Genomic DNA, 11,514 nt, shown 5'->3' with positions numbered 1-11,514 from the left:
TAAAATTAACTTAAAATAAATTTCATTTTTATTTAAGTTTTTATCATATTCATATGATATTTAAAAGTAAAACTTGAACCAGATTCGGCTTGAGATTTTTTTTTTTTTTCCAACGTTATTCTCAATTCTTATTACATTCCTCTTCCATCATTTTTATTAGATTTTTTATAGCATACTAAATTAAAAATATACACAAACAAATTACAGATTTTGAAAATTGTAGAAAATTCATTGCATTTTGCAATTGGAGACAAATCAAACATCTAACTACCGCTTTCCTAATCATAAATAAAAAATCATTTTGAGCAACGGATTCGCTATTGTCCTTCTGTTATCATTCAACATCTAATACGTCATAAATTTTATTGACGACTCCAATTCTGTACTACTAGTAATAAAGATATTCTACTTTCTCTAAAAAATGACTTCTAGGCAACAATTTTTACCCATTAACTACTTTTAAAAGAAGATTTCCAACTTTGATGTTTTGCTTCAGCATAACAATCATCCTCCTGCTTTCCCTGTGGTTGCCATTGCTTTCAAGCAAAATTCAAGACAATTATTTCAGTCTACAACCTTGTTTAACAGTCTAATTCAGCCCCCCCCCCCCCATATCAGACAAGTATCACAATGCTATATCATTTCAATACCGGCAGCTAAAACATACATTAATAACAAATCACCCCAACACTCAACAATAACTACCATGATTCATTCCACAGAAAATTTTAAGTGACAAAACTGGATTCTTAATAAGTTGACAAAAACTCCAAATTGAAATCCGAAAAATAAGTAGCCAAACAAAAGTCACTGAGAACTAACGGAAAAGAAAAGGATCTTTCTAATGGAACTGATGGCAAAAACAAGAATGAAGATTGTATCATTTTCTTCTTGACGACGAACTAAAACACCATGGCATTTAGGCCTTTGATTTTCGAGGAGCCAATTGAGTCTCGGGCTGCAGGAACAAATGCAATGTCAGGCTAATATGAATGAGCATTATACATATTACATGATGAAAATCCACCATCTTAATCATGAGCAGTGACACCTCTAAGTATGAAAAAGCTAAGGATAAACTATAAAAGTGCAACATTGAGCATTCAATGCTGCACCTTTTTATTAACCAAAACTTCTAACTTGATTTTCCTGAAAATTACCTCTTTCTTGACAGGTTCTTCCTTTTCTGAAAGAATTAGTTCAATATGACATGGAGAGGACATATAGGCTGCAATTGCAAAAATATAGATTACCAATAAAGATAACAAATTGAAGATAGAAATTGAAAGGGAGTGACGGGGCACAAGGTTGAGGGTGAGAAGAAGTGCTTACGGTTAATTCTTCCATGTGCACGGTATGTTCGGCGCCTTTGCTTCTGAGCTTGATTCACTTGGATGTGAGATATATAAAGTGAATCAACATCCAAACCTTTCACCTATAATAATATAGTAAAAACAAATAAGCAGAAAATCCCATACACAAGGCAAGCTAAGATAATGATCAACCTTGATATATGCAACAAACCTCCGCATTACTCTCAGCATTCTTAAGTAGATCCAGAATGAATTTTGCAGATTTGACAGGCCAGCGACCTTGTCCATTTGAATGACGGTTCTTAGCCTGTGCAGTTCGGCCAACTCCACCACAGAAGCGACGGAATGGAATGGCTTGTTTGTGGGCCAAAACATCCTCCAAATACCTTTTAGCCTTTGTCAAAGGCAACTTCCGAATTGCAAAAGCTGTTTCCCTTGTATTCTGAAAATATAAATGAGGAAACCAAAGGTTAAAAAGCAAAGGAAAAATGAAATCTTTATTCAACAAATAGATGGACAATATTTATGTCTCAAAGCTATGGTCAACATGACATCAAATTTGACAGTTTAAGAATGTTGACACAAGACATTATGTGACGAAATCACCAGAAATCATTTTTTCATTGCATGAAACCACAAGTAGGAAAACAAAAAGAAAAACCAAAAAGGAAAGCAGAGAAACATAAGAAAGCAAAACATAAAGTTTTGACAAACCAGAGAGAAACTAGTAGAAGAAGAAGTCACTTTGTAAGGAAACCAAAAGACAAAGCCAAGGCTATAATGCATTCAAATTAAATAGCATTACAAAATGACTAATCAACTGAGCTAATGCATAAGATGTCTTTTTTTGGGGAGGGGTTGCCAGAACCTTCAGCAACCAAAAGATCTATGGAGATTCACCCAATAACAATGAACTAATTTTTCCGATGCTTACAAGAGGCCTGCTCATAGAAAGCATTCCATCAGGTTTTGTTTTTGTGATGGTTAAGTCAAGCAATCCTTACTAGGATTTTGAAATTAGAACTACTCTTGCATGGTGATGGAGAGGCCAGGATTTGAGTAAGCAAAGGCTCAGCAACTTGTCAGGTCTATCCACAAAATATGAAGCCCTGAATTACGGTTTATAGTTCAATTTCTAAAGTTTAGTCAACTACAAGTCTCACAATTCTATCTATAAAGGCTCCATTAGTAAAACAGTTGAACATGACAAAATGTGGTTTTGAGTGTAATTGGAAGGAAGGAACAAATATATTATTTAGGAATTAAAGCAAACAAAAAAAGTAGCTCTACTGGAACTGACAAGAGAAAGGTCAGCATTTCAATTTTCACCTATCACCTGAACTGACGGTAATATTCTATTCAACCCTCAGATTTGTGATGACGAAACTTGTTATAAGGACTGAAAAGATTTAGATCGTGGAGCAAAGCACAATTATTAGCTCCACTACATTTTAACTCATTTTGCCTTATAAACAGAAAAAAAGAAAGAGTAAAGATGCATTCTAGAAGGCATAAAACTAAAGCACAGAACTCATACATCAATAACAATAAAAAATGGCTTCACGTAATAGACAACCTAGGGCAAATAACACAGTTTACTGTAAGATTATCGTCAGTGACAGTGTCAAATGGCGATGGTTATGTTGCAATAACTCATCAATGAAACTTTTTAGCGATTACCGGATGCATCAATTCATCTATTATAAGATTATCGTTGGTGCTAGTGTAAAATCCCGATAGTCATGTTGCAAAAACTCATCAATGAAACTTTTTAGTGATTACCGGATGATTAGTGCACTACACATCATAACCGATCAGTAGAACATAATTTTAGACAGAGAAAATTGACGGAGGAATCATCCAAAAAAACCTTATGAAGGATACAACTGAAAGACAACTGAATTAAGGTCAGCATACCTTAAAATGAACACGTAGATCAGAGCCCCTGGCTTTGCAGGCTGAAAAGTGAATAAGAGCGTAAAGCAATATGAAAGATATTTGTAAGTTCAAATGACAAGAAGCCTCGAAAATGTGCTAAATCAATCAAACTGGTTGCTTCCAACAAGATCTAATGAAACAAGAAAATAGAAACCGAAAAAGAGTTTATGCTTACACTTGGTGGGATTGTCTGGCTCTCTGGAATACTTCACCTGAAAAAATTAAGAATACGCCATGAGAATCCAAAAACAAACATCAGAAATCCAAACACCCAAACATCACCATACAAACAATTTAGACAAGCTTTTTTCTCGAAGCCAATCATTCCCGATTCTATTCAAAAAAATGGAGAAAACGAAAAAACTACTCCAATATTGACGACGACAACTAACCATGGCGGCTCCTGCTGCTGCTGCTGCTTCTCCTACCCCGACGTCTTACCTAGTGACCAAAGAGAGGGAGGCAAGTTTGCAATAGATATATAAAATGAAAACCTAGTGGCATTCTTGCTGCTTTGTTGCTAGGGTTTATGCAGATTTTGGGCTTAAGCTTGGGCTTGTCGTGGTTTTTGGCAGACCAACCCAATATATTATTCCATGGGCTTCATTATTCTCTAAATTCATGTTAATTATCTAATAAAATTAGTATTAAATTAAAATTTATGCGAAAATTAAATATAATTAATTAAAAATTATATTAACGCCATATTCTATGTGTAATTAAGAGACAAAATTATCCTTAAAACAATTATGAGAATTCTCAATTAAGATATTTCAAAATGTTAATGAAATTTTTCATTAATATAATTCATATGTTAATATTTTTTATTATAAAGTTTTAAATTTTAAATAAAAATTTAGTTAAAGTAGTTTTAACTATGATAGAATTTTTGATAAGTTAATAAATATAATTTTTATTTTAGATCAGTTTAATTATAGTAAAATTAAATTGACAATTATTTGAATTGCAATGAACATATTTTTAATTACGTACCATTGCAATTGGGTAAATTTGTTTTTAATCTAAATTAAATTTTCAGTGATTATATATTTTCGATTAAACTTATTAGTTTTTTTCTTTTTTTTTTTTGTAAAATTTATAATTAAATAGTTGGCATAATTTTAATAAATAAAATTTTTAGTTAAATATTTAGTATAATATTTCATGGACGTCCTCTTCCGCCAAAACTAAAGACTCCTCATCCCTAAAAGGTCAAACGACGTCGCATCCTTCATTTCATTCCCTTGCTCGTCTTCTCCGCCTGAAACACAGAAAAATGAACCATAAACACAAGTGGAAAGTAACAGAAGAGACAGCGAGCAAAACAGAGGAGAAAGGGACAACAGACATGAGCTGAGAGTGTTTGCACGGAAAATAAAATTCAGAAGTGAAATAAAAAAAAGAGCACTAGAGGCCAATTCGACGGAGGAAGAAGGCAAGGACGCATCTGAGGCGAAGCAGAAGAGAGAGAACTGTACACCTGGGAGTTTGATTTCTATTTCGTAAGATAACTGTGCGAATCCTTAATTTGAGTAAATATAATCCAACTTGGTTAATTTCATGCTAAATATTTCCAGGGTTTATTGTGTGCGTATGAAAGCGTCTTCCTTTTTATTCAAACGTGGAGCGGATGAGATTGAATTGTGCACAGCCTGTTACGTAAGCGGTAAATACTTATTTCATTTCCTACTGAATTTTGCTTGATGTTTTCCAGTCTTTTTAGGAGTTTAAGAGAATAGTAAGAAAGAAATAGGGGTTTGTAAAGTAAGGTAGAGGAAATTAGAGAAGACAAGTTAAGTGCTTAATGAAATGTCGTTTGAATCTAATTACAATAAAGAGAAGGCTGAATCTCACTTTCTTTAATAAGTTGTATGTTATATAGGGTAGGTTATTTAGGAAATTCAACTTTAAAAAACTTAATGAAATTCTCGCAACCCTTCAAATTGGAGGGATGAATAAATGGAAGTTTAAAGGGCTTAGGAAGGACTGCTTGCTCCTTTAGTCTGGTTTACTCTAATTTATTCTTTTAAAAAGACTTTTAAACAGAGTTTTCTAAATACTCTATCCAACCTTACTAACCTTAAGTCTCAAAATAAAGCTCAAAAACACACTGCTAGTGTTTGATATTGTGTTCAGTTCAATGACTAATCCTTCATTAAATGAAATAAGTGAAAGTGGGCATTCGATCTCTTCTTTCTAAAATAAATATGGTTAGTTGTATTAATTTGCATTGAGCCAAGATTGTTGAATTAGAACATGGGTTATTGAGTTTGTGTTTGGTAAGTATATCATTTTGTTAATGCAACCACCATTGAATTATTGAACATGCATTTTTTTGGCAAATATATCATTTTCTTAAGCTCCAATTTTCATAATAGAAAGATATCTTGGACGAAAGCTAAGGTGACTTTCTGCTAAGAAGGAACATATTTGATATCGAGTAATTGTTGAATCTGTTCGAACTATGTTATGCTCACTGGGTATATGGCAAAGAGGTTTTCAGATAATGTTTTGTTTTCAGGTTGCTATTTGTTTTTTTTCCTTACAAACATAAATCTTCAATGTGTTTGAGCTCATTTTTTTCCCTCTGGAATCTGTTTCAAAATTTAAAAATGAACAATTGATGAATTTTGATGGAGAATATGTTGAATGTAGGATTGGTTTTTGTAGCCACTTTCCTTCTCACGAATGAATGAGATTTCTGTTCAAACTTAACTGTTCAAATCATTCTGGTGGCCTGGTTCGTCTCTCTCTTTTGGGTTAAACTTAAGGGAAGATAGCACTTCTTCGTTGATAGCTAGGATGTGTGGTATATTCCTTGAACAATTTGCCAATATGCATGTATGAGGATTATACATGTAGAATCTAAGGCATGATCAGATTCCCATCCAGGATAATACTTCTGCTCTTATATTCATTACCATTTTGAATTAAGAATTTAACTGAACACTTGTGATTTTGAAAAAAAAAAATTCCCTTTAATATATATGTGATTTTGAGCACTACATCGAGTTTAATTTTGCAAATAGGTGACTATATTCTTTCATGTTTTGTACAATACTACAAGTCCATGCTTTTGAAGTTATTAGGTCACAAATATAGACGACAAATTTTCACATAGCATTACTGAGGGTAAGTTGTATGGTGTTGCAATCTCCTCTCATTGAATAGATTGTGTTCTCATGATGCCAAACAATTAGAACTAACTAAGCATGATATCAGATCCAATCCAAGATAACCCAAAATGCAACATAAAAATAGGTCTGAGGTCGGCTGATACTAACGATAATCTTATAGATAAATGGGTTATTTGTCTTCGTTTCCTGTTATGTGAATTTGCATTTTCTTTATAGTTTTAGGTTCGGTATTATGTCTGTTTTCATGCATGCTAGAAATGCATCTTTACTTTTCTACTGAAAAGGGAAAATGAGTAAGATGTGATAAGTAATGATTATAATAGAGCCAATAATTGTGTGTTGTTCCACTAAGTCCTTATAACAATTTTCATCATCATGATCTGAGGTTTGAATGAATCATAACTGTCATCCAAGTGATAGGTGAAAGTTGAAATGCTGACTCTTTCTTGTCAGTTCCAGTAGAATTGATATTTTGTTTGCTTTACTTTCTAAATGGGATATGGGCGGCTAGAAATGGAACATTAAAAGTTCTTTTCTATTGTACTCCAAACCCCATTTAGTCGTGTTCTGCTGTTTTATTGATAGAAGCTGTATAGATAGAGTGGTGGAGCTTGTTGTCGACTCAGGTTTACAAATTGTGCTATAAGCTGTAACTCAGGGGGTTCATATTTCATAGGTAAACCTGAAAAGAAGTTAGAAGGCCTTTGTACTGGTCATATCCTGGCTTTTCTATGGGGTGCAAAAATATTCTATAAAAAAATTAAAACCTAATGGAAAGCATGGGTTTGTTGCTTTATATTAGTCGGACCTCTTATAAGCAACAAGAAGATTTTTTCATTGATATTGGGTAAAACTCTCTAGATTTTTGTTTGCTGAAGGTTCAGTAAGTAATGACATTTCGAAAAAATGTTTCTTACATACTAGCTAAGGTTTCTTATTTTCATTTTGTGATTTATTGAATCCAATCCATCTATCCTTTTCTAAACGATTTCTCTGATAATTTTCATTCTATATCGAATATGTTGTTGTGGTCGGTTATGATGTGTAGTGCATTAATACATTATACATCCAGTAATCAAATAAAGTTCCATTGTTGAGTTGTTGCAACATGATCATTGAGTTTTGGTGATTTTACTGACTATAATCTTGTTGATGAAATAGGTGATTTAGGTTTCTTGTTATCTAAAGAAGTGAAAAAGGAAAAGTAAAAACAGATGGCCACACAGCTGTACTACCATTTTGGAAGAATTTTCTCCACATTTTGTAAGAAAATTCTTTTTGTTAACATTTTTTATGTAATTCTCATTGGGCATAGATCTACAATGCGTTTTATCCGTTTATTTTCTTAACATTGCTTCTGTTTGCGCATCATCAGGAAGCAACACTGATTTTCAATTACTATTTCGTGCAACGTTGCTTAATTTCACTTTCTGATCCAAGAGTGGGGTCTGATTGTATCTCTCGATGCTTCTTGCCTTGGTCGTGGTTAAGTTGGTTTGAGTTTGATTGATCTTGGGAAGATAAGCTTATTTGAGCATAGTTACTGGAGAAGACAGCTACTTGTTTTTTCCATGTATTCATATGAATTTTTTTAAGTTGTGAGAAGTTATGGACTTTTTGCTGATTGGTGGGCAATGGGTTTGACTGACTTCTACATTTATCTATGGTAGCTGTTGGATAAGATCATGATTGGTATTTCTAGAGATTGCTTGAGGAATATTTACCATAAGAGAAAATTTGTCCAGGATGTTTATTCTGCAGGTTTATTTCATCAGCATCTTGCCTTGTTTAAACCCTTCTCTTGTTTTGCATTTCCTCCAGTATCTCCATTAATGCAGTGCTTTGCAGGTTCTAGTCATAGGGACTGTTCTAAGGTTAGGTTAGATTCTACAGACATCTTAGCTCATACACAGATGAACCCAAATGGCAAACTTGCTTCAAATCTTAGTTTAGGTGGAGGATTTGTGCCAGGTTCCTTCTATTCTTTATATTCAACTAAAGCCCCATCAAGATCATTGAGAAGGAGAATCAGGAAAAGAGAGAAATGTAATAGCAAAACAGTTCTTGATGAAGCACAATTTCAGCAAGCACTTTCCCTCCTCCTACCAAGATTTACTCCTGAAGAGCTCCACAATGTCATAGCTCTCCAAGAAAACCCTGTTGTGTGTCTTGAGCTATTCAATTGGGCAGCACAACAGCCGAGGTTTAAGCATGATATATCCACTTATCATATCACTATACAGAAGCTTGGCACGGCAAAACTTTATAAAGAAATGGACGATGTTGTTAATCAGGTCCTTGCTATTCATCACTTTGGTTCAGAGGCGCTGTACAATACAATAATCTATTATTTCACTGAAGCTAGGAAACTAAGTAGAGCTGTGAATATATTTAAGCATATGAGAAAAAGCAGGAACTTGGGCTGTAGGCCTTCAATTAGAACATATAATATTCTTTTCAGAGCATTATTGAGCAGGGGTAGCAATTCTTATGTAAATCATGTGTACATGGAGACTATTAGATGCCTATTCAAGCAAATGGTTGATGATGGAATTGAACCTGATATTTTCACATTAAATTCTATGATAAAAGGGTATGTGCTTTCTCTTCATGTTAATGATGCACTTAGAATATTCCATCAGATGGAGGTTGTTTACAACTGCCTTCCCAACTCATATTCCTATGATTATCTCATCCATGGCTTGTGTGCCCAAGGTCGAACAAGCAATGCTAGGGAGTTGTGCAATGAAATGAAGAAGAAAGGATTTATTCCGAGCAGTAAATCCTATAATTCTCTTGTGAGTGCTTTGGCTCTTTGTGGAGATGTTGAGGAGGCAGTGAACTGTATGTGGGAGATGATTGAAAACCAGCGGCTAGCTGATTTAATTACCTATAGAACAATTCTAGATGAAATCTGTAGACAGGGAAGTTTTGCTGAAGCCATGAGACTGTTGAATGATTTGCAGAAAAAAGATCTTGTGGATGAGCATGCCTACAAGAGGTTGCTAAATGTTATTGATGATGATGCTGGAACTTAAACTTATAGAAATCTGTCCAGGTATTTAGAATTGTTTCTTTAGAATTTATTTTATCATTTTATCACGAGAGCATATGTTTCCTGTTAGGAAGTCCTAATTGAGGAAAACTGAGTGGCTAGATGTTAGTGCACAACTTTGATCAACCTTCTTGCTTTAAGTTCTAAATGTGTTTAACAAATTTTCTTATCATGATTCTAAAACTTTTTATTAATTTATCATTTTAATTTTAGTAAAGTATCTTTAGATATGATAATCATCTATCAAGAATGCTTGTTATTGTTTATTTAAAAAAAAAAGAAAAAGTAATGCTTGTAATTGTATGTGATGCAGAATGGATTAGGTTTAGATTTTCTAAATAGATTAGTTGAATGTAGTTTTGTATACTATTTAGGATTTTAGTTTTTAGAATTTCAGTGATTTTAGATTTTATTCTTTTTAATTACTTAGTTTCCTATCCTTATTAGTGTAAGTTTTTGTTTAATCCAATTTTGGAGATGTTACTTAGCAATCACTGTAGCTGCTCTCTAATCTCACTTTTGAAAATAATTTAATCATTCAATTTCGAGAATTTTCTCAATCTTTCTTCTTGTGTGATGCATAAGGTTTCTCTTGTATAATATCTAGATTTTTGTTCTCAAATTTCTGAGTACTTAAAATTGATCCTAAGTTGTCCTACATCAGTAAAAAGAAAAGTTTAAGTATGTCAAGGAAGACTTCTTCTATGTGCAAAAAGGCTCAATTCTATGCCCCTTTTTGTTCCTATCCTATACACTTGAAATTGTTCAAATATTGAATAGGCAGTGAGACCCGTTTGTTTCCTTCTTATCATGGAAAGACAATAGATTTCCCTCCTGGAATTTAATTGGTAATTGCTTTCAAGGATAAAACTATCTTGGGATTGTCTTGGGTCGTAACTTCTTTTAACTACTTGATTTACTTAACTGCAATGGTTGATTCTTGACACTTATAAAAAATTTTCGAATTATATTCTTTTGTGGTGGATGCAGGTAGTTAATGCATTGAGTGGTTATGATCTGTTTGAAAGAAAAGAAGGAATCGTGTCTATTTTTCATTGGAGATTCCTTGGAAAACTTGTTGTACGCTTTTATAACTTCTTATGAAAGATACTTAATCCATCAAAATAGAAGTTAAAGAAGGTTTCTGATACTTGTCTTATCCTTTATATGGACATCAGAAGCCGTGGGGGATCATTTCTTTAGCTCGTACTGATAAAAATTTGACTACATGAGAACTTGAGCAAAATGCTGCTGAATTGGCCAAAGGTTTAAGAATCATCATATTTTAATGCCAGTCTTACTGTATTTATAATCCTTGGGATTTGCAATACAGCTTGTTGATAGTGCTGATTATGATGGGTTTAGCTGGAGGATGGAGCCATGAAACACAAGAAAGGTCACAGCCATTTACCTTCTTGAAGAACCTGGTGGCATCTACTATGATTTCAACTCGGATTGGTTGCTATTGATTCCAATCAAATTGGTAGTTCGCAGACCTTATTACTTAGAGACCATGCTGAGTGGGTGCAGAGGAAATTACAATTGCAGGGAAGAAAAAAAAGAAACTAGGATTGATTGTTAAATCTGCTTGTGTAGAACCAGCTGCAAATTGAAAGATCAAGTGAAGTTCTGCACGCTTGTATTTTATCTAATGACATTCTGTGTTGTCGGCATTAAGGTAATAGAATCTTTGTTATTGACAACTTTTTTGAGCTCATCGTTGTGCCGGAGTTGCTTTCTGATATGTACGAGGGTCATAGCGAATTTGGAACTTAGTTCTGCAGCATATACAACGGCTGATTCGGAATAATTTTGATAGCTTGTATGGTTTTGAATCATTTTTCGTATGCTCTTGCTTGCATCAAAGATTTTTCTTGGCGGTCTGGGATTGTGGCACTCTTAAAACAAAACATTATTTTGACAATCAATGTTCAGTTGAAGGGGGATAAGAAGCATCTAGAATCTACTGACTATCTATTTAAATTTTATTAAATTAAAAATTAAAATTGCAAAATTTATAAGAAGTTTAGTTAAAAATTAACATTTTATTAAAATAGGTCACTAATTATTT

General features: G+C 33.4%; 2 protein-coding genes and 1 non-coding gene across 4 annotated transcripts; 2 read left to right on the top strand and 1 right to left on the bottom strand.

The window, feature by feature from the left end:
* Positions 1-691: 691 nt before the first annotated feature.
* Positions 692-3,782, bottom strand: LOC110820356 (large ribosomal subunit protein uL22). Its single transcript, XM_088211715.1, has 7 exons — positions 3,644-3,782; positions 3,427-3,463; positions 3,231-3,271; positions 1,525-1,755; positions 1,333-1,435; positions 1,161-1,228; positions 692-958 (listed from the first exon to the last, which is right to left on the bottom strand). Exons 1-7 carry the CDS (start codon positions 3,644-3,646, stop codon positions 920-922), a joined length of 522 nt encoding a protein of 173 aa, XP_088067841.1. The 5' UTR covers positions 3,647-3,782; the 3' UTR covers positions 692-919.
* A 650-nt stretch (positions 3,783-4,432) lies between these two features.
* LOC110820560 (pentatricopeptide repeat-containing protein At2g27800, mitochondrial-like) lies at positions 4,433-11,290 on the top strand. 2 transcript variants are annotated; one of them, XR_015816308.1, is made up of 6 exons: positions 4,433-4,753; positions 4,829-4,917; positions 7,550-7,651; positions 7,764-9,446; positions 10,434-10,709; positions 10,809-11,290. XR_015816308.1 is itself a non-coding variant. In XM_088211361.1 (5 exons), the coding sequence occupies exon 4, from the start codon at positions 8,074-8,076 to the stop codon at positions 9,424-9,426; it is 1,353 nt and encodes a 450-aa protein (XP_088067487.1). In that variant the 5' UTR covers positions 4,433-4,753; positions 4,829-4,917; positions 7,550-7,651; positions 7,764-8,073; the 3' UTR covers positions 9,427-9,446; positions 10,434-11,290. The 2 variants fall into 2 exon arrangements, 1 of the variants encoding a protein (XP_088067487.1); XM_088211361.1 differs by having other exon boundaries at positions 10,434-11,290.
* LOC148239759 (small nucleolar RNA snoR74) lies at positions 7,162-7,287 on the top strand. Its single transcript, XR_015816620.1, has one exon. It is a non-coding gene; the product is annotated as a small nucleolar RNA snoR74 (small nucleolar RNA).
* Positions 11,291-11,514: the final 224 nt, after the last annotated feature.

Source organism: Carica papaya, chromosome 9 (assembly GCF_054855325.1).
Source record: "Carica papaya isolate Zhongbai chromosome 9, ASM5485532v1, whole genome shotgun sequence".
Classification (NCBI taxonomy): Eukaryota; Viridiplantae; Streptophyta; class Magnoliopsida; order Brassicales; family Caricaceae; genus Carica; species Carica papaya.
This window is presented reverse-complemented; position numbering and strand designations above follow the sequence as displayed.

Coding starts and splice junctions, on each gene's coding strand:
- LOC110820356 (XM_088211715.1), bottom strand. Junction 3,272..3,426: donor GCCAGACAATCCCACCAAGT/GTAAGCATAAAC, acceptor TTCACTTTTCAG/CCTGCAAAGCCAGGGGCTCT. Junction 959..1,160: donor AAGAACCTGTCAAGAAAGAG/GTAATTTTCAGG, acceptor TTGTTCCTGCAG/CCCGAGACTCAATTGGCTCC.
- LOC110820560 (XM_088211361.1), top strand. CDS start 8,074: ATGATTGGTATTTCTAGAGATTGCTTGAGGAATATTTACCATAAGAGA.